At 47.5% G+C, this 22,826-nt stretch overlaps 1 protein-coding gene across 3 annotated transcripts in view; it reads left to right on the top strand.

The window, feature by feature from the left end:
• The window catches only part of MINAR1 (membrane integral NOTCH2 associated receptor 1), a 30,062-nt gene extending 11,304 nt beyond the window's left edge, over nucleotides 1–18,758 (top strand). For 2 of the 3 annotated variants that reach the window (XM_038533029.1, XM_038533028.1), the window contains exons 2-4: nucleotides 8,469–10,819; nucleotides 12,293–12,547; nucleotides 16,812–18,758. In XM_038533029.1, coding sequence (XP_038388957.1) covers nucleotides 8,519–10,819; nucleotides 12,293–12,547; nucleotides 16,812–17,009 — 2,754 coding nt within the window. In that variant the 5' untranslated portion in view covers nucleotides 8,469–8,518 and the 3' untranslated portion in view covers nucleotides 17,010–18,758. Of the gene's footprint in view, nucleotides 1–8,468; nucleotides 10,820–12,292; nucleotides 12,548–12,885; nucleotides 12,952–16,811 lie in introns of all 3 variants that reach the window. The other variant, XR_005357135.1, reaches the window with a different exon arrangement.
• The last annotated feature ends 4,068 nt before the right edge of the window (nucleotides 18,759–22,826 follow it).

The following is a 22,826-nucleotide window of genomic DNA, read 5'->3' as shown; positions in this document are numbered from 1 at the left end:
TTGTTTCCATTTTTGACAGGTTTAAGTGGGAACTTGTTTTTCTAGGTTTTAAAACATACTTTACCTTTAAATTAGTACATATTTTTAAAAGTGCATAGAAGAACTGAAAGTAACCTAAGAGATGTCCATCTACCACTGAGATTAAATAGGAGTTCACATTTGATCATTTTTGCTTCCATGACTTTTTTTTTTTAAAGAAAAACTACGTGAAAGCTCATGTTCCACTTGCCATTCCTTGTACTTTCATCACCTGCTCTTCACCCCAATGGTGAGAGGGAGGTTTCCCTTCCCTCCTAGGGCTATGTGGATGTCCATGCACCAAGCACCTGATGTTGGATAGATGATATTGACAATGGTTTATTAATCATGTATTCATGGCCCAGGGGAGGAGGAAATGGGGCACAAAGGGTGTGAACTTGGGTCTGTGGGAAGTAGGTGATATAGTGACAAGAGGGTGAAGTGACCCCTGGATCCTTGGGAGGCTTGATTGACTTGTTTGAATAATTCCATGGCTGGCAAGTTACCAACACCTGCTACTCAGGGACAGGTAGGAGCTATGCTTGATCTCCTTGAGAAGGAGGGATGTTGGGCTGGGGACCTTCTGCACAGGAGCAGAGTGTGGAGGTCATGTGAGACCCTCTGGTTTCACCAGATGTCAAGATGGCATGTAATTCTGGGTCTTACACCACATCTTCCTTCCTCCTCTCTCTTTCTCTAAAGGATACCATGATCCCAAACCAGACATATTTCATTTCCATAGATGTTTTCATACTTTCTGTTTTATATAAACATTCTAAAACAATTTTTTTTCAAATGACATCAATGATATGACACATTGATTTGTAACTTTCTTTTCCACACATTTTTGTGTTTTTGAAGCTCATCCTTTAATTTACTACAAATAAATTCATTCACAATAGCTGCTGTATAATATCAATTATATGATAAACCCATGTTTATCTCTTTCCCCACTGTACTCTTACTATTAAAAAGTGTTTTGAATGAGCAGTTTTGCTGCCTTATGAACCCATGTGAATGTCTATCTTGATGTATAACTAAAGGGGGATTTGGAAGGCAATAGGATTTGCTTATCTTGACCTTTATCTGTATAGTCAAACTGCTTACTCTTTGCCAGGCACTCATACATATAACTCAACCATGTGAGGTTGATACTATTATCATCCCCATTTTCAGATGAGGAAACTGAGACACAGAGACTAATAATGCTTAAGTCACCCAGCTCATAAGTGGAAGAGCTTGGATTTAAATTTGGGCAATTTGTCTCTAGAGTTTCTGATATTTAACTATTGTACCATTCTGCCTAAAACAAATACCAACTGTATTTTGATTTGGTTTTGGCTGATATGTCTTATTTCATCCATATACATTCAACCTTCCTGTGAAAGCATGTTTAGGTATATTTCTCATAGGTGGCATTTGGCTGCAAGTTTTTTTTTTTTTAAGACCCAATTTGAGAGTCACAGTTTTTTGATTGGTAAATTTAGCCTGTTTACATTTATTGTGATTTGATGTATTTGGATATATTTCTGTCATCTTGTGAGTTTTACTTATCTTACTTTGTCATTGTTTCTTTATTTCTTTGATTTCTGACCTTCTATTAATTTACTGAGTTTTTATTTACTCTGTTTTCTTTACACTAGTTTAGAAGTTCTACATTAAGTTCTGTAATTTATTCCTGTTCTATTGATGGTTATCCATAAATGTTTTCTAATATACATTTTTGAGTTAACATCTATATTTAACATATTTTTCCTCTTCTGGAGAATACCAGGTAATGCTTAAGGAGTTTTAACCCTGATCATACCCCTGCTTCCATCTTGGCTCTAAAAGTAATCATTACTATGCTTTTATATAGTTAATATGTGTTTAGAATTAGCTATATGTTTACTACTTTCTTCTGGATTTTCTTTTTTTTTTCTGAAGGAGCTTCTTTAGTAGTTTTTACAGTGAGGAATGTGTCTGCAGTTTTAATTTTTTTTATGAATAGTAGTTTTTCTGGTGTTAGAACTATAAGCTATAGGTCATTTTTCCTTAGCACTTCAAGAATATTGTGTTTATGTCTTCTAGTTTTTCTTTTTCTTTTTCTTTTTTTTTTTTAACTTTAAAAGGGCCAAGAATTCTGGACATCTGTTCATGGAATACACATAATGTGGATTTCATAAATAGACCTCAGCTTATCAAAAAGATGCCCCAAATTACCATCTCATCTTTATGCAACAGAAGAGTTCCTTTTAAAATGTATTTTATTTTATTATTTTTAAAGACATTTAATTATTTCAGAGAAAGAGTGAGCATGAGAATGTGAGAGGGAAGGGCAGAGGGAAAAGGAGAGAGAATCCTAAGCAAACTCTGTGCTGAGCACAGAGCCAGACATGGGGTTTGGTCTCACAACCCTGAGATCATGACCTGAACTGAAACTATGAGTTGGGTGCTTAACTGACTGCACCACCCAGATGCCCTAGACCCTTTTTCTCTATTCTTGAAAAAATTTATGTTTAGGTTTATTCTCTTCTCAGTAATTCATTCCCTTGCCCCACTGCCTCAGCCATTTTAAGGCTTTCTGTCTCCTTCTGGTATGCTTCAGTTTCCATGTGGTATGCTTTGATGTTTAGAGCTGAATTTATTTTTATAGATCTTCTTGTGGTTTCTCTTTGAATTTGAGGATTTGTGTTTTCAATTCTTGAATAATTCTAGACATTGTTATTTTGATTATTGGCTTTACACTATTCTCTTATCTTTCCTGGAATTCTTGTTAGGCATTTGTTAAGACTTCTCCTGCTCTATGTCTTTTGACCCTGATTTCATATTAAAATATTTATATTTCTCTATGCTGCATGTTTATAGATTCCCTTAGATTTGTCTTCCAGTTCTCTCTTTTTGTTGTTGCTTATGCTAGTATGTTATTTGATCTATTGTGATTTTTATTTCAAAGGCTATTTTTAATTTCTAGGAGTACTATTTGGTTCTTTTCCAGGTCCCTGTGTTCTTTTTTCACAATATCTTTTATTTGGATTCCCCAAAAATTTAGATATCTTTGCTTATTTAAAATATACTTACAGCTTTTTTAAAAATTGCTATTCCATTTTGCAAAGTCCTTAAGATTGCTATTCTACTTTGTGAAATTATTAAAGTCCTAATGGTCCTGATTATTTTATGTCTGCTGACTCTTACTCATTGTGAATACTCCCTCTTGTGTGCTGTAGTTTTTTCAAATATTATCCTGTGTTAGTGTGTGTGGCTTCTTATCTCTTCAGGGCACCGTCAGTTGTCCAGAGCTGTCTTGCACTTGTTTTGCTTGCATCCAGGGATATCACCAGCACGGAACCAATATAGTATTAATTTCTTAGCTTGAGAGTTCTTGAACCCTGTGGCAACATAAATTTTGGCCCCAGAGCATTTAAGGCATTGCCTTGCTTTGCATTTTAAGGAATAACCTTTTACTTTATCTAACACAGAGGCTGACAAGTTTCCTTGTTTCCTGAGCTCATGAGCAGTTTTTTTCTCTATTTCGTATTTTCATGCAGAGTTAGAGAATAGTCCTTCAGGGGTCCCAGCTCCAGGCAGACATCCATGTTCCCACTCGCCATGTGGTGGAGAACTCTTCTATCCTAACTCAGTGGGAACCACCTGCCCCATCTTCCCCACAGCAGCCACGTGATCAGTGATCCTGCTCCTCCTGTGATTTTCAATCCTTTCTCTGTTTCTGGCACATTTACCTGGCTCTTTCCCAAACCTAGCTGCACATGTTTTTTTTTTTTTTCTTTTAAGTATGTTTTATCCAGCATTTCTAGGTGTTCACAATGGAAGGTTTTTCACATTTTCTAAGCTTGCCTTCTCACCAGACCTGGAAATTGCTTCATAATGACCTGACTTCTTAGTCAAGGACTTTGCACCAGGGTTGAGCTCAGGGTAGGACATGCATCTGGGCAAGTGGAAGTGTAGCCCCTTCCAACTCCTTGCTGCCCTCTCTAGCAGATTTTGTGGCAAAGAGCTGCCTCTGGGAGAGAAAGCGGTCTCCCTTCAGCTTAACATTTTCACAAGGAAATGTGAAATTTCCTGACCACACGTTTCAGATTCCTCACTTCATGCCTCCCTTTTACAGCTTCCCTGAATCCACGGCTGCATTGAATCACAGCAGCAAACACCATCCTGGAAACAAACAACATCCAGAGGCACAGGCAAGCCAACACTCAGGCAGGAATCACACAGACACTGCAGGGAAACTGTTCTGCAGTGTGCTGTCCACGCTCGTGAAGTAAGGGCACCGCGGCCACATTCCACTGCTGCCCGCCATTTTGGCTTCTGAAGGATCAATATATGAGGGCGTGTGGGAAAGCCTGAATGAGAACACGTCATCACTGTCTTTTGCTAATCTGATTGAAGGTTTATATCATTCGTTTTCACCAGCGTTAAGGGTTGCTGGCAGAAGGGAAGATGAAAGCTTTAAGGCAGGTTGGTGGAAATGAAGTCCAGAGAGCTTCCCGCGGCAACTCTATGAGCTGTGGCCCAGGAGCATATTTCCCTTTCTTCTGCTCTGTTTTGGTTAACATCAGATGTCAGCACTCTGAGCTCTTATAAATGCATAAAGCTATGGAAAGGTGATGTTCATTTTAGCCTTATGGACCAGACAGCAACAACACTTGTCATGGCCAGAGAGGGACGTGAGAAAGGCATGCAGTGCTGTGAAGGGGTGAGACAACATCAGGCATCTGGGTCCCACCCTTCCCAGAGCCACATCTGTTGTGTGGTGGCAACAGCCTTGGGTGGGAGTGGAAAGAGCCTAGAGCAGGTGGTGCGACTCATGGTGTTCTAGCAGAGACAGCATGGGTCCGCCTGTGCATCCTGTGGGCTCAGTGCTCACCCCAACCCTCAGGCCTGGTGTTCTCAGCTCCCGCTGCCTACAGAGTCAAGTCCAGATGCCGCCCAGTCACCCAACACTCGCCTATCCAAATCCCCTGCTGGTGCAGGTCCACCCCCGTCTCTCCATCCTCACCAAACAAACTTCACTCCACCTGCCCCTTTGGGCCTCCTGCCCTCTGCCTGGAACCCCTGCTCTGTCCCCTCCCCTCTGACACAGCCTCTGAGTCAGTCTTTGGGGCCAACAGAGAAGTAAGGAGGAAAGAGCCTAGGTGAGTGGTGTGAGTAAGAATGTGAGTGTGTACACGCATCTGAGTGACTGTGTCCGTGTGTTTCCGTGTGTTTTTTTCCTCAAACAGACTGAAGAGTGGTGGTGCCTCCCTCTCCAGGCTGTGGTGCACGTTTCGTGTAGGCCCCAGTGCGTAGCAGGTGCTCAGGCCATAGTGGCCCCCCACCTGCCCCGTTTACTCCAGCCGCAGTGGTGATGCTTCTCCCCATCCTGCGCGCCTTCCACAGCATCATCAGCCCTGGGCCCCTAACCTGACTGTGGCCCCCAGACGACTCACTTTGTCTTGAAGGAGCTGTCACCCCTCCTAGAGCCTCAGTCTCCCCATCTGTGAAATGGGAGTGGCCTCCTCACACCATAGAGCTGCCTGTGTGGTCAAGTGAGGTAGCCCGCCTGTGACAGCACGTGGCAGTGAGACCTTGTCACTCGGTTACAGTGCCTCGCAGCCTACTTCTCAGCCGAGCACCCCGTTTCTCCCGATTCCTCCCTAGTTTCCTCTGGCGTACTGTAGGATGTTGCATGGGGTTCCCCCATAAGGATCCATGTCGTACACACGCAGGTGCCACGCATGCATCCATGTGCCCCCTCGGATGGGGCAGGTGCCCATCCCTGGCCATTCATCTGCCCCCAGAGTTCAGTTTTAATAGAAAGTGAGTCAGGTTTCTATTCTATTCCAGATCACTTGCGATTCCTTCATTCACTCCAGGAGACACTGGGCCTTGATTTCCAGATGCTGTTTCTGACCTGGGATAAGGAAGTTTTTAGCTAGTGAAGAGGAATAGAAAGTCCTCACAGGAAGCAGAGTCGGGCTCTTCTGGGCACTGCATGGGGGTCATCAGCCTTCCACGTCACTTCTCACTGCTCCCCGTTGCTGCCTCCTACCCTTCAAGGTCAGAGTGACCCTGTTCTCGGTGGTCAGGGCAATTGCAGACGTGACAGTGGTCTCATGAGGCTGTCGTGAGAGTCAACACGCAGTCGAGTATGAGGAGTACAGCTTGCCCTTCCCTCCTTACGTTCATGCTCTCTCTGCTCTGGTTTCTTTGCCTGCTTATCTTCCTGACACTCAAGCCCAGTGGGTTGTACCCACTTTATCAGGACATCCTGACACCCAGTGCATTCATGGGACGAATGTGGGGTTGGGCAGGACTGGGTGTGCTGCTGGGGAGAAGCAGGCTTCTCAGGGACTGGCTCTGTGTGGGAACGGGACCCCTCAGGGCCTTTGTGTCTTCCAGAGGAGGACATCCAAACCATGGTCTCCGCATGTCCCTGAAGACACATGTGGGTGAACACATGCAGGAGCCCAGGAACCCTTGAAATCTAACCCAGAGAAAACACACCGCTGCCCTACGAAATGGGTCGGCCATGTGGGCTGAGCCAACCCCAGCATCAGTAGGCCACCAAGCAGGCGTGAGCAGGGAGGTGGCGCCCTGGGCTTCCGTGTCTCCTGGTGAATCTCAGACCCAGTCCTCATTTATCCATGGGCTCTACTTGCTTGTGTGATATTTTGTGGAACGTTTGGTCTAACTTTTTCCATTCAGGATGGGTTGATGTAGCTGCTCCTTGTATTTCGAAGTAAGGCTTATTATTAGTACCGTGTGTGGATTATAAATAGCACATGTCAGAATTGTAGAAAGGGTGGGAAATTGTAAAGAAAACATAACATTACCCATAATGCATGAGGACACAGCGTGAACTGGAAGAGGCATGAGGGAACTTTCCAGGGCACTGGCAACGTTCTGGATCTTTCCGGGGGTTTTGGTGACTGCACAGGTATGCACATGTATCAAAGCTTCCGCAAACACACAACTAAGATTTGCACATGTAGATCTGATATTCAAAGAAAAACTGTAAGCAGTTACTGCACTTGGGTTAATGATATGAATGATGAAATGTTCAGGGGGATTGTTCAGACGTCTGCAATTGACTTCGAAGTGCATGAAAAAAAAATAAGAGGGCTTGATGAAGACTCGATGGATAGGTATGTGAGGAGCCAAATCAGTAAAATGTTAGCGGTAGAATCCAGATGGCGGACATATGAGTATTTGCTATAAAATTCGTTCAACTTTGCTGTATGTTTGAAAATCTGCGTCATAAAATACTGAGGGACAAAGATGATTATTAAGGAAAAATCCATATTTACTATCCAGACATGAGCACTGATAATATTGTAGTGTGCATTATTTTCTTTAATCTTCATTTCCAAGAACATCTAACTTTCTATAATTAAGACCTTCTTACATAAAAAGATTTATTTCCATTTTTCACTAAGTTTTGTAGCATAGTTGGTTTTTTTTTGTCATACAGAGTCTTCAGTGTTTAATTTTTAAATGACAAATGAATGTATAATTTACATGCAGTGAAACTCACACATTGTTCCACAAGTTTTGACAGATGCATACAGTCAGGGAAGCACCCTCCACTGACTCACACCCAGACCCTGAGGCCACAGATGTTTCCAGAATGTCATTAAAGTGGCATCCTACCACACGTAGCCTGTGACTGGCTTCTCTCACTCAAGCACAATGCCTGTGAGCTCCATCCACACCATTGTGTGTACCACCAGTTTGTTCCTTTAAAAAAAAAACAAAAAACTATTGGGGCACCTGGGTGGCTCAGTGGTTGCACATCTGCCTTTGGCTTAAGTCATGATCCCAGAGTCCTGGGATCAAGTCCTGCATCCAGCTTCCTGCAGGGAGCCTACTTCTCCCTCTGCCTGTGTCTCTGCTTCTCTCTCTGTGTCTCTCATGAATAAATAAATAAATTTTTTTAAAAAGAGATTTTATTTATTTGAGAGAGAGAGAGAGAGCTGGTGGGCAGGGGTAGAGAGAGAGAGAAAATCCCGAGCAAACTCCCCTCTCAGTGTGGAGCCTGACATGAGACTCGATCTCACAACCCAGACGCCTAACCGACTATGCCACCCAGGCACCCCAATTTTGTTCCTTTTTATTGATGTAATATTCCATCATAAGGATGCATATTAGTGTGATTTTAATGCTTGTGAAAAGTCTGTATGCCAGAACATGTTTTATTTATGTATTCTTTGGCTATTCGGATACTTAAGATGTTTTATTTTTTCACTATTATAAATGCCATCACAGCACACTTCTTTATATATAAATCATTGTCATCAATACCTGGGAAGGGAATGACAAAGTCGTACATTATAAATACTTTCAAAGCTGATAAGACATTTTTGAACTAAGAAGCTTTTCCTTGCATGTCCTTATGTGGTTGGTGACGCACGTGGCTTACAACTCCCCCGGTGCTTATGACCTCCCTCCACTTTTTGGTGTTGTCACTATAGAACAGGCTGGAAGACTCCACATCGGCAGTGAGCCTCTGACGTCCTAAGTCATGGAGACCAACCAGGACACGTCCCTCTTCTTGATGAAGATCTTGGAGGAGCTGGACAGCAAACAAAACACGGTTTCCTACCAGGATCTGTGCAAGTCCCTGTGTGCCCGCTTCGACCTCTCGCAGCTCGCCAAACTGAGAAGCGTGCTCTTCTACACGGCCTGTCTCGACCCCAACTTCCCAGCCACGCTGTTCAAAGACAAGATGAAATGCACCGTCAACAACCAGCAGTCCAAGAAGATTATGGTGGCAGCAGACATCGTGACAATATTTAACCTGATCCAAATGAATGGAGGCGCCGCCAAGGAGAAGCTGCCCAGTGGCCGGCAGAAGGTGCGCAAGAAGGAGACATCCTTCGAGTCGTGCAGGTCGGACACGGAGGTCTGCGCCGCGGCCGAGTGTGAGCCCCTGAACTGTGAGCTGAGCGAGACCTTCCACCGGGGCTACCCCACCCGGCGATCGTCCCAGGGCCGCAAAGTGGACCGCAAGGACTGCCCACAGTTCCTGCCCGCCTCCGAGCCCAACTTCCTGCTGGGCGTCAGCAAGGAGCTGAAGAGCCGTGCGGCCTCCCTGGACCGGCTGCAGGCCCTGGCCCCCTACTCCGTTGCCAGCCCCCAGCCCTGTGAGATGCAGAGGACCTACTTCCCCATGAACATTGAGAACGAGTCCATTTCGGATCAGGACTCCCTGCCCATTGGCCAGGGCATCAAGGAGACCTTCATTGCCAATGAGGAGCCATTTGTGGTCCAGTCCTGTGTCCAGAAAAGGAATATCTTTAAAGAGGATTTTCACAACCTGATGACTGTGTCCCCCACGTTGGTTGGCCCTGCTAACAAGGCCGAGGCTGAGCGTGGGGAGCCCCAGCGTCAGAAGGAGTCCCACAAGACTCCCTTCTTCAACCACAGCTTTGAAATGCCCTACAACAGTCAGTACCTGAATCCCGTCTACTCGCCGGTGCCTGACAAGAGGCGAGCAAAGCATGAAAGCTTGGATGACCTTCAAGCCTCCACATACTTTGGGCCCACGCCTGTGATGGGGCCCCAGGAAGCCAGGCGCTGTCCCGGGAGGCCGGGCAAGCAGACCCCCTGGCCGGTCAAAAGCTGGAGCCTGAATACTGAAGAAGTCCCTGACTTTGAACGATCCTTTTTCAATAGAAATCCTTCTGAGGAGAAGCTGCGCTACCCGAATTCCAGCAGCCAGAGCCCCAACTTCCCAACCCCAGACAGGCGCCCCACTTACCTGGCGCCAAAGGACCCACAGCAGCCGATCCTGCCTGTTGGCTACGTGGCAAAACCAAATGGGCTCAAATCTAAAGAGATGTCATCACCCGTCGATCTAGAGAAGCATGAGCCGGTCAAGAAGTTCAAAGAGAAGAGCGTCAGCTGCACCAGCGGACAGCTCAGCTCTGACACCAGCAGCGTGGGCACCCAGACGGAGCAGCACGTGCTGGAGCCCCAGAAGTGCAAAGACCTGTGCACCTCGGGGCAGAGCAAGTACGGCGACAGGCACACCAGAAAGCTGTCAGACGATGACTCGGAAATCATCAGCGATGACATTAGTGACATTTTCCGATTTCTGGATGACATGAGTATCAGCGGCTCCACAGGGGTGATGCAGTCTTCCTGCTACAACAGCACAGGGTCCTTATCTCAGGTCCATAAGTCGGATGGTGACAGTTCCCCCGAGCGCCACCTGACCAAAATTGCCAATGGGCTCTCCAGCGGCAAAGGGGAGAAGGGCAACCGGCCAGAAAACAGCCACCCCTCGGAAGAGGAGCTGAAGACCAGTGTGTGCCGGCTGGTGCTCAGGATCGGCGAGATCGAACGGAAGCTTGAGTCGCTGTCGGGAGTCCGCGAGGAAATCTCCCAGGTCCTGGGCAAGCTAAATAAGCTGGATCAGAAAATGCAGCAGCCCGAGAAGGTGAGCGTGCAGATCGACCTGAATTCCCTGACGAGCGAGGCGCCCTCCGACGACAGTGCCTCTCCGCGGTTGTTCCGCGCACACAGCGGCCCCCGGGCCCCCAAGCTGGAGAATGCGGCCGACTGGTACTGCTCAGATGCCAGCGGGAGCAACAGCGAGAGCCTTCGCGTCAAGGCCCTGAAGAAGAGCCTCTTCCCCAGGCCGTCCTCCAGGTCCCTGACCGAGGAGAACAGCGCCACGGAATCCAAGATCGCCAGCACCTCCAACTCGCCCAGAGACTGGCGCACCATCACCTACGCCAGCCGTGTGGGCCTCGGTGAGGAGGACGGCAAGGACCGAGGCCCTGGGGAGAGTAAGGACTGGCATCGCAAGTCTAAAGAGGTAATGTCATCCATGCCTGCCACCCTGGGCACTCCAGCCCTCACAGTCCTGGTGCATGTCCTGGCCCTGAGTGTCACGGGAGTCAGGAGAGAGAGAGGCCTTCCCTCCAGGTGTGGCAGGCTGTCCGTGTTAGAGCATGGAGGGCGGAAGGCAGCGTGTCTGTCCCGCCAGCTCCAAGGAGCACGTCCCGTCAGCTAGACACTGGAGAAAGCGGGGTTGGGATATGGAATGGGTGGTAGAGGCCAGATTCTCCTAGAATGGGGCGGGTAGTGGAGCGGCGGGCGTTGCCAAGGATGACTTCCTGTTCCTTCTGGAACCGCAGGGTGCAAGCAGAGGAAATGGGTGTGGGCACCTCCAGGCACGTGGGCGCGGGTGTCCCCTCCCTGTGTTGCGTGGATTCATGGGGCTTTTTATAGGTTCGAGTTTTTCCATGGTGAGATGGGTAGATGACTAGTAAGAAAAGCAAGACCAATAAGGAGATTGGTCCCAGCATGGCTGCCAGAGTACAGCAGCTCCCCAGATGGCCCTTTCCTTTGCTCTGTCACTGTTGCGTGTCACCCTTGTGTGCTGGGCTGTTTTCGTGCTAGCTTGAGTGTGTTCATCTCCCGGTCTGTCCAGGGCAAGCACACGCACAGGTGCTCCTATCCCTCGTCCCCTCATTCCCTGCAGCCGGGGGACCCGTGTCGGTGGCATCTGGGGCCGCTCTTCATCCCTGGGTTACCGTGATGCAGTTTTCAGGTGCTGCTTTCCTCAGCCCCTCCCCTGATTCTGAAGGTCGGGGGAAGGACCAGAGGGTCCAGCATCAGAGAGGGAGTGACGGTGGTGCAGGCTTGCAGACACATGGAGTCGCGGGGGGAGGCTGGGTTCCCTAGAGGGGGTCGAGAAGGAGAAGCTTGGAAAACTGGACCTCAGCAGGTTTGCAGTGTCCAAAGTGATGGAAAAGAGTAAATAAAAGAGGTGATATTTTTTCTGATCTCAAGCAACCATGTGGTATCTGTGCTGGCGGCTGTTCTATCCTTCTGCAGCCGCATACTGCACGTGGTGTTGGCAGGAAGCGGGTGTGATAGGGGCTGGTCCCCGTGCAGGTGCACGTTCGCACACACCTGCACAGCGGCTCACCAGGCATTCACGCAGACCCTCCCTCCTCCCTCCCTCTGCTCTCAGTCCTGGTTTCCCCTCTTCTGCGTCAGGAGTGCAGCTTCCTGGGGTTGGTGGTAGTGAGGGGGGGCCAGGGTTTGGCACCAGAGTGTTAGCTCCAGGCAGTGGTGTAACCGTTACCGGCTGTGCCCAGAGACCACTCCTGCCACAGGCATACTTGGTATCTGGGTGAATGAGTGCACCCCACTAGCTCTGGCCGCATCCCTCCAGCTGGCTGGCCGCAGGCCTGAGGATGTACACCCGAGGCCGCCCCACTGTGCTGTGAAATCCTAGTCTCTCTGCCGCCTTTCTGGACTTCTCTGTGCCTCTCTGCAGGCAGACAGACAGTACGACATCCCCCCCCAGCACCGACTGCCCAAGCAGCCCAAAGACAGCTTCCTGGTGGAGCAGGTGTTCAGCCCGCACCCCTACCCGGCATCCCTCAAAGCCCACATGAAGAACAACCCTCTGTACACGGACATGCGGCTGACGGAGCTGGCCGAGGTGAAGCGGGGCCAACCCTCCTGGACCATCGAGGAGTACACGAGGAACGCGGGCGACAAGGGCAAGCTGACTGCCCTGGACCTGCAGGTGAGTGTCTCGCTGTCCCGGGGAGGGGGGCGGCGGGGGGAGCCCAGCCATGCCCCGGCCGACACAGGAAGCACCTCAGGTGGCCTAGTCCAGCCTGCTCCCCCACCCTTCAGCGCCCCGGGCCCCCTGAACTTTGTAAGCCACAGAGCAGAGATTTTTAAGGAGGGGAACGTTATTTTGCTTATATGTTTGTAAACGATTGATTGTTTACTTTGGCCACCCGATTTGCTAACAGCGTGTTTAAGACTCTGTACCAAGTGCAGATTCTCGCATTTGCTCACGAGACCTGAGCTCAACCGTTTAATGAGATACAAGCTGATTTCTCCTTCCATACGTAGCACGTGGGATAAGCATATTTGTGGGAGCCAAGCTATGGACTATGTTTCCATACGGAGCAGTCCCAGGTAAGAGCCACCCCCGGGAGCTCTGTGAATGCAGTCGTGGCCGGAGGGCATGTTTTCTGTTCACCACACGCGGGGCTGGGGTTCGGTCACACGTGTATGCGGGTGGGCAGCTCCACCTGGTCCCCTTCGTGTGGCGCCTGTGTCTCTGCATCACCGCGGAAGCCCAGGCGGCGGCCTGTCCCTACCTGCAGGATCAGCTCTGTGGGCAGCGGGGCCATAGCCTCCACAGTGCCAGTGCTACATGTCCCAGAATGAGCGTGTCACTTAGAGGCCGTGGGAGAGATGCCAGCGGGGCTGGTGCGGGCCTGAAGCAGAGGGGCTGAGGTGGAGGGGGGGGCATGGTGTGGCAGGAAGAGGCTCCTTTGCTGTGGGACCCAGAACGTTCATGCCCCTGCTTGGGCATCCATCCCCTCACCTGTTTGGTGGGCACACGCACTCTCTGCCTTGCAGAATCATTGTGACGGGTCTGAAAATAAGGTATTTAAAGTATCAGCATGAAGTGGGCCATAACAAGGATTGTAGGGGCTGGTTATATGATGCTAAGATAGTTGAACTCCTCAGGGGCTTGCACAGCAGGCTGTGAGCGCAAGGCACATGGACCATTACGGTCTCCTCCAGCTTCCAAACAAGGGACCAAAGAGCTCCGTACTGGCCTGGGGTTGGACACGTCCAGATTCGATCTGGACCCAACCCACAGCCTGTGTTCTTCCTCCCATGTTGCCTTTCCTATTGGCGAGAGTGTCTGAGAGCCTCGTGTCCCCACCATGACTGCAATGACATTTGTTTGTACTGGGCCCTAAGTGATAGCAACGAGGGGAGGGGGTGGCTCTGGCCAGATCCTCCCAGTGGGGTTCGTAGTGGCGGCCACTTATCTACCGCATGCCGTGTCCCCCGTGTGTGTGTGGCAGGCCACTTTCTGTCCTCGCCCTGCTATCCAGACTGCGATGGACTCCCCTGCAGGTGGGCGGTGGACGGCTTGGCCATAGGCGCCAGTCACACCGTTCTCGGCGGGTATCAAGCCCTGAGGTTTGAGAGGCTCCGCTACTGCATGACCTTGAAAGGCACAGATTGAGTGAGTCATAGATTGAGAAACATCTCTATAGAGTGTGGGCAATGGAGGCTGCACATAGGCACATGTGACATTGCTGTGCCAGTGTTTATAGAGACAAAATTATAAGAAATAAGAGTAGATCTTCACATTAGAGCGTTCTGGATGACGTCACTTAGAAATGCAAAGAGCCGCATCTCTAGCTGCACAAAACAGGAGGGAATGTGGCTTGCATGGCCTGACGAGGATGTTTGCTGCAGAGCCAGGCCGACGTCGTCAGGAGCCTGAGGAAGGCAGCGCAGGCGGCCTGAGAGGCTCTGGTGGTGTCAGAGCAGCATGAGCACCTGGATGGTCTCCATGGGGTCCCCTTGTGTGCAGATGTGCATTCCCTGTCAATGGGGCCCTCCTGAGTGTGTTTTCACTGCCAGAGTCTGGCAGGCCTGGTGACAACAAGGTACCCTCCCCTGGTCCCTGGAAACCTTGGGATCACTGCTCTACTTGCTGTTATTAGAGCTTGTGCTTGCTGAAAAATTAAAATATTAAAATTAGTTTATTTCGCAGGCTGACCCCCAGCCCATGAAGTATACGTATATGGAAAGATACCGATTTCCTGTTTGAGCTGGAGGGAACACGACACCTGATGTGTGCTGTATGCGTGGCTTGCCTCCTTGGCACGGTTGGGAAGATGAGGTGGTTGGTGCAGCCCACGCGTGGCCAGAGCCTGTCTTGAAGGTCCAGGGCAGGGAGGGTAGCTGTCCACCTTCCGCCTGGACCCAGCCCCTTTGGGTGGTCCCCCACCACTGCACACCAGTCTCCCAGCCAGATATGCCCATCCTGGGTCTGTCTGTCCTGTCTAGTGTCTGTGAAATTGCTGAAAGGCTTTTGTGGCCACAGCCACACACTCCAGGTACCCACAGAGAGCAGAGCTTTGGTGGGAAGGGAGCTCTGGCTCGAGTGTACAGACAGGCATTGGTCCACACAGTGGGAGTGAGCAGCTCAGGGAGGCCGCGGCTCCTGGGACTCTAGAGGAGGACACTGTAGGGGGGCTCTTGCATAGATGGAGCATCCTGACTTTAGGACTTTACATGACCCGGGGAGTCCTGTTCTCATGATGGATGTGAGGGTGGCCAGCGTGACTTTGCGTCCTACAGATGATAAGAACCCATAAATGTTCTGTCTCAGTGAGGAAGGGGCCTGGGAGAGTCCCATCCTTGTCATTATGCAGTGTGGCATAGAATATACCAGAACAGGGGTTGTAAAGGTAGATGGTGACCAATCTAGGCCTCAAGGCCTCTCCGGTGTCTGTCACAGCTGCTTAACTCCACCATGGCTACTTGAAAGCAGCTCCCAAAGATCTGTGAATGGCTGGGTATGGCTGTGATTTGAGGGAGACTTATTTTGGAAGGCAAGATTTATAATTTCCTATAACGTTAACATAACATGAAATAATCTTTGATTTTGGCAACCATTTAACAATGTAGGGGCCATTCTCAGCTGGTGGGCTCTTCACAGGCATATGGTAGACTGGACATGGAACGATCAGGGAGGGGGCTGTTATTGTGTGGTGGGCAGGGTGAGAGCCCAGGGACCAGTACCAGTGACAGGACATTGTCACCCTGGGATCCGAGGCAGAAGGAAGGGAGCTGTTTCTGAAACTCACTGAGACCCACGGTTCTGCAGCAGGTGCCTGGTAGGAACTGAGAATTCATTGTCTGCTGACCGGGCCCACTTGGGTGGGTCCCTGGGGCCAGGCTCCTGGGACATGGAACAAGGCAGGAAAGGACAGAGGGTGCATCTGTGAAGGGCAGGTGACAGTCAGTGACATGGGTTAGATTCACCAGTATTCTCCCAACAATACAGTACAACTCAGTTTTTTAAAAGTTTTTGAAGGATTCACAAGTTTTGTGATCTTGTGTATGTGAAACAGACTTTTATGTGTACATGTTTAGAGCATTAAGCCGAGAAAAATCTTCAAAATGGATATTTTGTTTGAATTTCAAAGATTGAGGTGACCTTTCTTGGAATTTCATCGTTTGCTCTTATGTGACACTATATCATTAAATGCTGGCTATAAAAGGAGAACGCTGCCTCTCCTCATGGGAGGAGATTGTAACCATCCCAGGGGAGCGGGATCTGCGGGCAGTACAGGTTAAAGATGGTATTTTTTCTGCAGAGAGCGCATCTGTCTCAGGGAGACGGGTGACGTCAGGTGGGTCCTGCCTCTGGGGATGCAGCCCCGGGCACGGGGGCAGTCTGCGTGGATCTGTAGGACCTTGACTCTGAGCAGTGGCCTGACCTGCTCAGACTAATGTTTGAAATGGAAATATTTTATATATATTTTTTGAGCTGCTTATCTGGGAGGTGCCTTTGATTTTTCAATAGACCTTTGGTGAGGAACTGGGCCCGGAATCAGAGCGAGAGGACAGCCTTTTTCAAACAAAGGCTCTGTTCTTAAGGACTGCTGGGGAGAACATTTGTCAGGGCCATTGTCAGCTCCTCCTGCAGCGGGGCCAGCCTGCTCTTGGGGGCCAGCCCTTGCAGTCCTGCCCCGTTCCTCTCGGCCCTAATTTGCTTGCTCACAGAGAGGAGACCCGTGGCTTCCCCATGTCTAGACCCTTAGCGCATGGGCAACAGGGGCGAGGCAGGTGCAGTCCATGAGGTGTAGGAGTCCACGGCCTTGGCAGCCTGTCTTAGGCGGGGCCGGCGGGGGATGTCGCAGTCAGCCCTGATGGCCTGCTGTGGACCACTCAGGGGCGTCGGGACCTGGTTTCAGGTGTTCATCGCGTCTCTAACATCTTCTCTTCACTTCTAGACGCAAGAATCTTTAAACCCTAACAACTTAGAATATTGGATGGAAGATATTTATACTCCAGGCTACGACTCATTGCTTAAACGTAAGGAAGCCGAGTTCAGACGAGCCAAGGTCTGCAAGATCGCCGCTCTGATTGCTGCTGCCACGTGCACAGTCATCCTGGTGATTGTGGTGCCCATCTGCACAATGAAATCATGAGCCCGGGGCCGCCTCGCGGCACACAGCCCATGACTACCGGCACCTCCCTCTGGAGCCTGAGGTCCCGGGGCGGTGTGGCACCAGCTTGCTGGAGTAGAGATGGAGTCATGGAGGCTTCTGCCAGTGTGAAGATGCTCTTCAGAAAGTATGCATTCCACAGAAAAATCTACCCTCCTCTTGGTTTTGACTTAATGACGCTCGATACATTTGGGGAAGTGCAATATCTTTTCCTAGCAACAGAATGTACTGAACTATCTATTAGTAGATACAAATTGAATTCCAAGCAAAAAGAAAAAAAAAAGTGAATTGGACCCTTTCCTTGTTAATGACGTTTCATGATGGGGAATATGTTATAGGGAAGATATTTAATACCTGCCTGCTTGGGGAAGCTAAGGGAGATAGCAAGAGTTCTGTTTTCCTTCATGTTTTCAGACGACTGCAGGTGAAGTAACAGGTATCATGCTCATGAAGGATGTCACTTCTCTGTTGACTTTATCAAGGGCTACCAACTTTTCCTTCTTGCCCTTCTGTCATCATTATGATCTTCATTGCAGATCTTCATGGAACATTCTGGACCTTCCTCCTTGTGCACAGGGTAGGAAGGAGCTGAACTGGCCCATCAGGCCTGGCATGGAGTGTGCTCCCTCTGCTTACTAGGTTGAGGCACTTAGGCCAGGAGACCTTCCTGACGCCACGCTGAGGTGTGGGGAAGAGCTGCTTGCCAACACTGTAAGGTCGGTATCTGAAAATCATGGCCACCGAGGGGTCTCCCATTCTTGCTTGTGGGGTGTGGCTCCACACCTTAGTCTTCTGTCTCCTGGTGGCACTGGCTGCTCTGCTTCTCACAGACGAGGTAAAGAGTTTGGAACTTGTCCTTGTGCCTTGAAGAGTAGAGACAGTGGCTAAACTTTGACGTTCTAAATGTAAACCATGGTTTCTGTGCGCCACTAGTACTGGCCATTTCCAGTGGCTCTCACAGGATCTTGAATGCTTGTCAGTAACACAATAAAGGCACCAAGGTATTCTTAACCACAACACCAACTCCAGAGTTCTGAATACTTGTCAGCAGTGCAAAAAAATTAATTCTCTATTTAACCATTTATCTATCTATATGTCTATCTATATACCTGAGTTTGGGTTATTGTCTTCCCTGTTGTTAAATAACTTGAGAGCAAGGTTTCTCCAGCGTACAGGAAGCTGTTGTAACTCGATCAGAAATTGATCTCAGTTTCCACCTGTCGAATGGTGCTTCGACATAACTGGACAGAAAGAATCCTTTTTAGCATTTGATTCTAATGTCTTGTTACAGGTCAAAGAAAAATGATTGACAGATCCTAGCTACCTTAATTCTTCTGAGAACAAGGTGGGATATAAACAAATGTTGGTAGCGAGAATAATCGCCCTGAACGGTATAATAAATTCCTGAAAGAGAGCTTTGGGGTGCGTCTCAGATTTTAAAGCAATAGGAGTCCAGCATCCATCCCAGAAACCTTACAATAATGCTTAGCTTGCTCTGTCTAATCCTATAGATCCCCACATGGAGTAGTCAGGACCTTTCATGCAGTCAACAAATAAGGGATGGATGCTTTCATCTGTAGTGAGCCTTCATTTTTAGGGGTCTTCGTGATACCTGTTTCTATTCTGTTTATGTGTGACTTCCAATTAGGTGACTGAAACTTAAGCCTTAGTATGAAGAACTGAGGATTTATAATCGAAAATGAAAAAATATATATACATATATGTTACTGTCTATCGTCAGAATTTTATTTTTTTTTTTTTTTTTTTTTTTTTTTTTTTTTTTTTTTAATTTTTATTTATTTATGATAGTCACAGAGAGAGAGGGAGAGAGAGAGAGGCAGAGACACAGGCAGAGGGAGAAGCAGGCTCCATGCACCGGGAGCCTGATGTGGGATTCGATCCCGGGTCTCCAGGATCGCGCCCTGGGCCAAAGGCAGGCGCCAAACCGCTGCGCCACCCAGGGATCCCCTATCGTCAGAATTTTAGTCTTTTGGTGCTCCATCCTGGGTTGGGTTCACTAAATAAGGTTGTTTCTTTCACCCCAAAGGGGATACTAGAGTCACACCTGCAAGAGTTGGGAGTTGCCAACCCAGCCCTCCTGCCAACCAGTATGGCTCTGTGACACGTTGTCCCTGTTACCACAGATTAAACCACAAGAGCATCAGAGCTAGGTAGTTCCCAACCTCTTGCTCTATGGTTTTCAGAGAAGTGGAGATACACTTACCCAGGATAAGAAAAACTTTGTCAAATCCCAACCACTGCTCTCCTTGCCAGGTAGGACCACGGGGGATGGACCAAACCACTATTGCCACTGCTCTTGGGTGCACCTGTTCCTAATGGGCCCTGCTTGAGTCATGTGTCTAGCTACCGAGGTGGGGGGGGCGTGTGACCATTCCCACTCCATGTGCAGAAGAGACAAGACTCTATAGAATTTTCTTCTACCCTTTTCATATCTGAGGAGGTAGCAGAGAAATTTAGTCCAGTATAGCTTTAAACTTGAACTTGACATCATTGCCACATAGTGGAGAAACACCCAGACCTGGTGATGTCCCTGGGAAACCAGATGGCCCCAAAGGCAAGTGTTTTCCTATGGAAATGGGTTATCCTCAGCTTTATAGGTTGGAGTGTGGTGCCAATTATGGATCTTTGCTGTGGCTTGAAGCTGATGGTTGCTCGGGGTCTTGGGATCTAAAGAAGATAAAATTCATAGTTGGGTCTTTTCTCTCCTTTGACCTCAAGCTTATGACAACCTTCTTTCCCTGAACCCCAGACTCTTCCATCCCTGTATTTGCAGAATGGGGCAAGACCAGAGTCTGGCTGGGAAGGAGACCTCTACTCATCCCTCTAAAATTGCCTCTCACCTCCTGCTGCTATGAGCTCCCAGTGGGGACCGCATGGACTGGCAGGTCTTCTCTGCTGGGCACCTCTTTCTACCACACTCTCTGGCATTTTCACATAAAGTACAATTTTTTATGCCAGGGCCTAAAATCACTACCCTATCAAAACTCACTTCATTTCTCTTGCTTTTAAAAGATGAACAATCAGATGTCGTTGCCTAAAGGAGTATCCTGAAATCTGATATCCTCAGTCAGTCGTTAAATTCAGAATCATTTAATTCGTCTTTTCTAGTCTGATTTGCTTTGAACACAGCCTTGCAGAAAAGCAAAAAAGTTCCCAGCTCAGTTTTCAGATGGTTTACATCACTATCCCCTTCTTTAAACTGCAAATACAGTAAAGCAAATCATATTTATAATCACCCATTACTAGCTGATCATAAATTGTTAATATTTTAGGGCATGCGGCTATATGATTGTTATCTGCAAGGCTACTCCAGTAGATGTGCTAACACCCAACTGCTCTGTGTGCCATGAGTTCTGATACCCTTATTGGAATCAAGGCAGTGCTGTTTTTGTTTACAATTAATTTATCAATATAAGAGTAATGGCACCTCATTTTTTTTTAACAAAAAATAAGCTCTGCCAACAGTAAATGATTCTGTTAAGTGGTATAAAAATTTGTGAATGTTGAAATTCAACATGCTTCATATTATAACCAACCTGCAAGAATATTGTGGTCAATTGTGTGAATACCAAATCAATATATACTGTATATTGTACTATGGAAATTTGTATTTAAAGGCAAAGATATTAGTAATTGTTGGTATAACTGGGGGAAAGGGTATTAGATATTTATTGATTAACAATGAGAAATGCAACAATCTTCCTTATTTATGCCTTATGAATAAAAGGGTGTGAAATGTAAGGTGAAGTTTTATGTGTGAGACTCAAGGAATGGGTATTTTTGAAGGCAGGGATTGTCTTTTCTATGTTTGTTCTATATAGTTGTCAGCACACTCTTGGTGCTTGATCAATGTTATATAATACCAATAACTAAGCACATTTTTAGATCTTTTTTCAAATGGCTTGTGTATAATTTGGTTAATGTACGATGGTTGGTTTGAAGCTATCATGTAAAATCTGCCTCTCCAAATATAATCAAAAATAAACTGAAAAATTATAAGCTATCTTTCAGTGAGATTTTATTCTATGTGTAAATTATAAGTGTTCGGTGTTATGCACACATTGTAAGTGTCCAACTTGGTGATTTTTCACAATTGTAAACCCTCCATAACCATCACATTTGCTCATTACAAGCACCAAAATGAAAAAGCAGGACATTCGGATACCCTAGAAGCCTCCCTCATGTCCCCTTCCCATTAAAACCTGGCAAAGAAAAATGGCCATCCTAACTTCTGAGGGCACACATTCGTTTGCTGGTTTTTAAACTTTATATAAATGCGTTCATGCAGTTTGTACTCTTAAAAAAATATACTTGACTCAGTGTTACATTAGTTTCAGGTGTACAACATGGACAAGTCCACATGGGATGCTGAGCTCACCACAAGTTTAGCTACCATCTGTCACCACACCGCAGTATCAGTGACTGTATCCCGTGACCTTCCCCATCTCATAAACTGGAAGCCTGGACCTTCCCCTCCCCTGTACCCACCTGTCCATCCCCTGCCCGTCCCTCTGGCAACCACCAGTTTGTTCTTTGTATTTACGGGTCTGTTCTGTTTTCTCTGTGTGTGCTACATGAAATAAGTCAGAGAAAGGCAAATAACATATGATTTCATTTATCGGTGAGTTTAAATAACAAATGAATACACACTTTGTGCTCTTTTGTGTCTGTCTTCTTTCACCCAAAATAATACTGTGAAAACATTGTGTTGCAGTGTGGTCTTCCCACTTTGTTGCATTAACTGAGGGAGAACATGGTACAATTTATTTATCTCTTCTACCGTTGAAGGACATTTGGGTAGCTTCTGGTTTGCAGCTATGAACACTCTTGTCTGTGTTTTTGGTGAATGCACGTGTGCATTTCTGCAGTTAAAACGGAATAAAGTACTGCTCTATGGTTTTCAGAGTAAAACCATAATAAAAACGGCTGAACCATGAGGTATAATCAAGCTCTGCTATAGCAGATATGCCCAAAAAGTTGTCTCACATGGTTCCACCAACTGACACTCCCTTGGTAACATGCACTCAAGGTCCAGTTGCTGTACATCCTACTCACAAGGCACCCTCTCTCATTGTAGCCATTGTGCAGGTATGTAGTGGCACCCCATTGCAAATTTAATTTACATTTTCCTGAGGATGAATGAGACTTGCTACCTTTGTGTGTTCGTTGGCCCTTTGTCCTAGTTTGTGAAGTGCCTGTTCAAATTTTTCCCAGTTTTCTATTAGGCTGGTTTTCTTTTTCTTAGTGAACTGTTGAAATTCTGTATACATTTTGAAAATGAATTATTTGCCAGATATACATTACAGATACTATTTTCCATTCTGTGAGCTGCATTTTTATTTTTTCAATGGTATCTTTTTGATCAATAGATAGTCTTTGTTTTTAAATGATTTTATTTATTTATTCATGAGAGACACACAGAGACAGAGAGAGAGAGACAGAGAGGCAGAGACACAGGCAGAGGGAGAAGCAGGCTCTATGCAGGGAGCCTGACGTGGGACTCGATCCCCTGTCTCCAGGATCACATCCTGGGCTGAAGGTGGCGCTAAACCGCTGAGCCACCCGGGCTGCCCTTGATCAATAGAGATCATTTATTTTGATAGAGAAATGTACCGTCTCTCTCATTTAGATTGGCAATGTGAGTCCCGTTTAAGACCTTTCTACAGACTCTGAGGTCATGGAGATGCTCTGGTTTCTTCTCGAAGCTTTATTGTTTTACTTTTCATGGTTAGATCTGTACATCTTCTGGAATTGGCATTTACTCCTGGCGTGAAGTGG

Source organism: Canis lupus, chromosome 3 (assembly GCF_011100685.1).
Source record: "Canis lupus familiaris isolate Mischka breed German Shepherd chromosome 3, alternate assembly UU_Cfam_GSD_1.0, whole genome shotgun sequence".
NCBI classification, from domain to species: Eukaryota; Metazoa; Chordata; class Mammalia; order Carnivora; family Canidae; genus Canis; species Canis lupus.
This window is presented reverse-complemented; position numbering and strand designations above follow the sequence as displayed.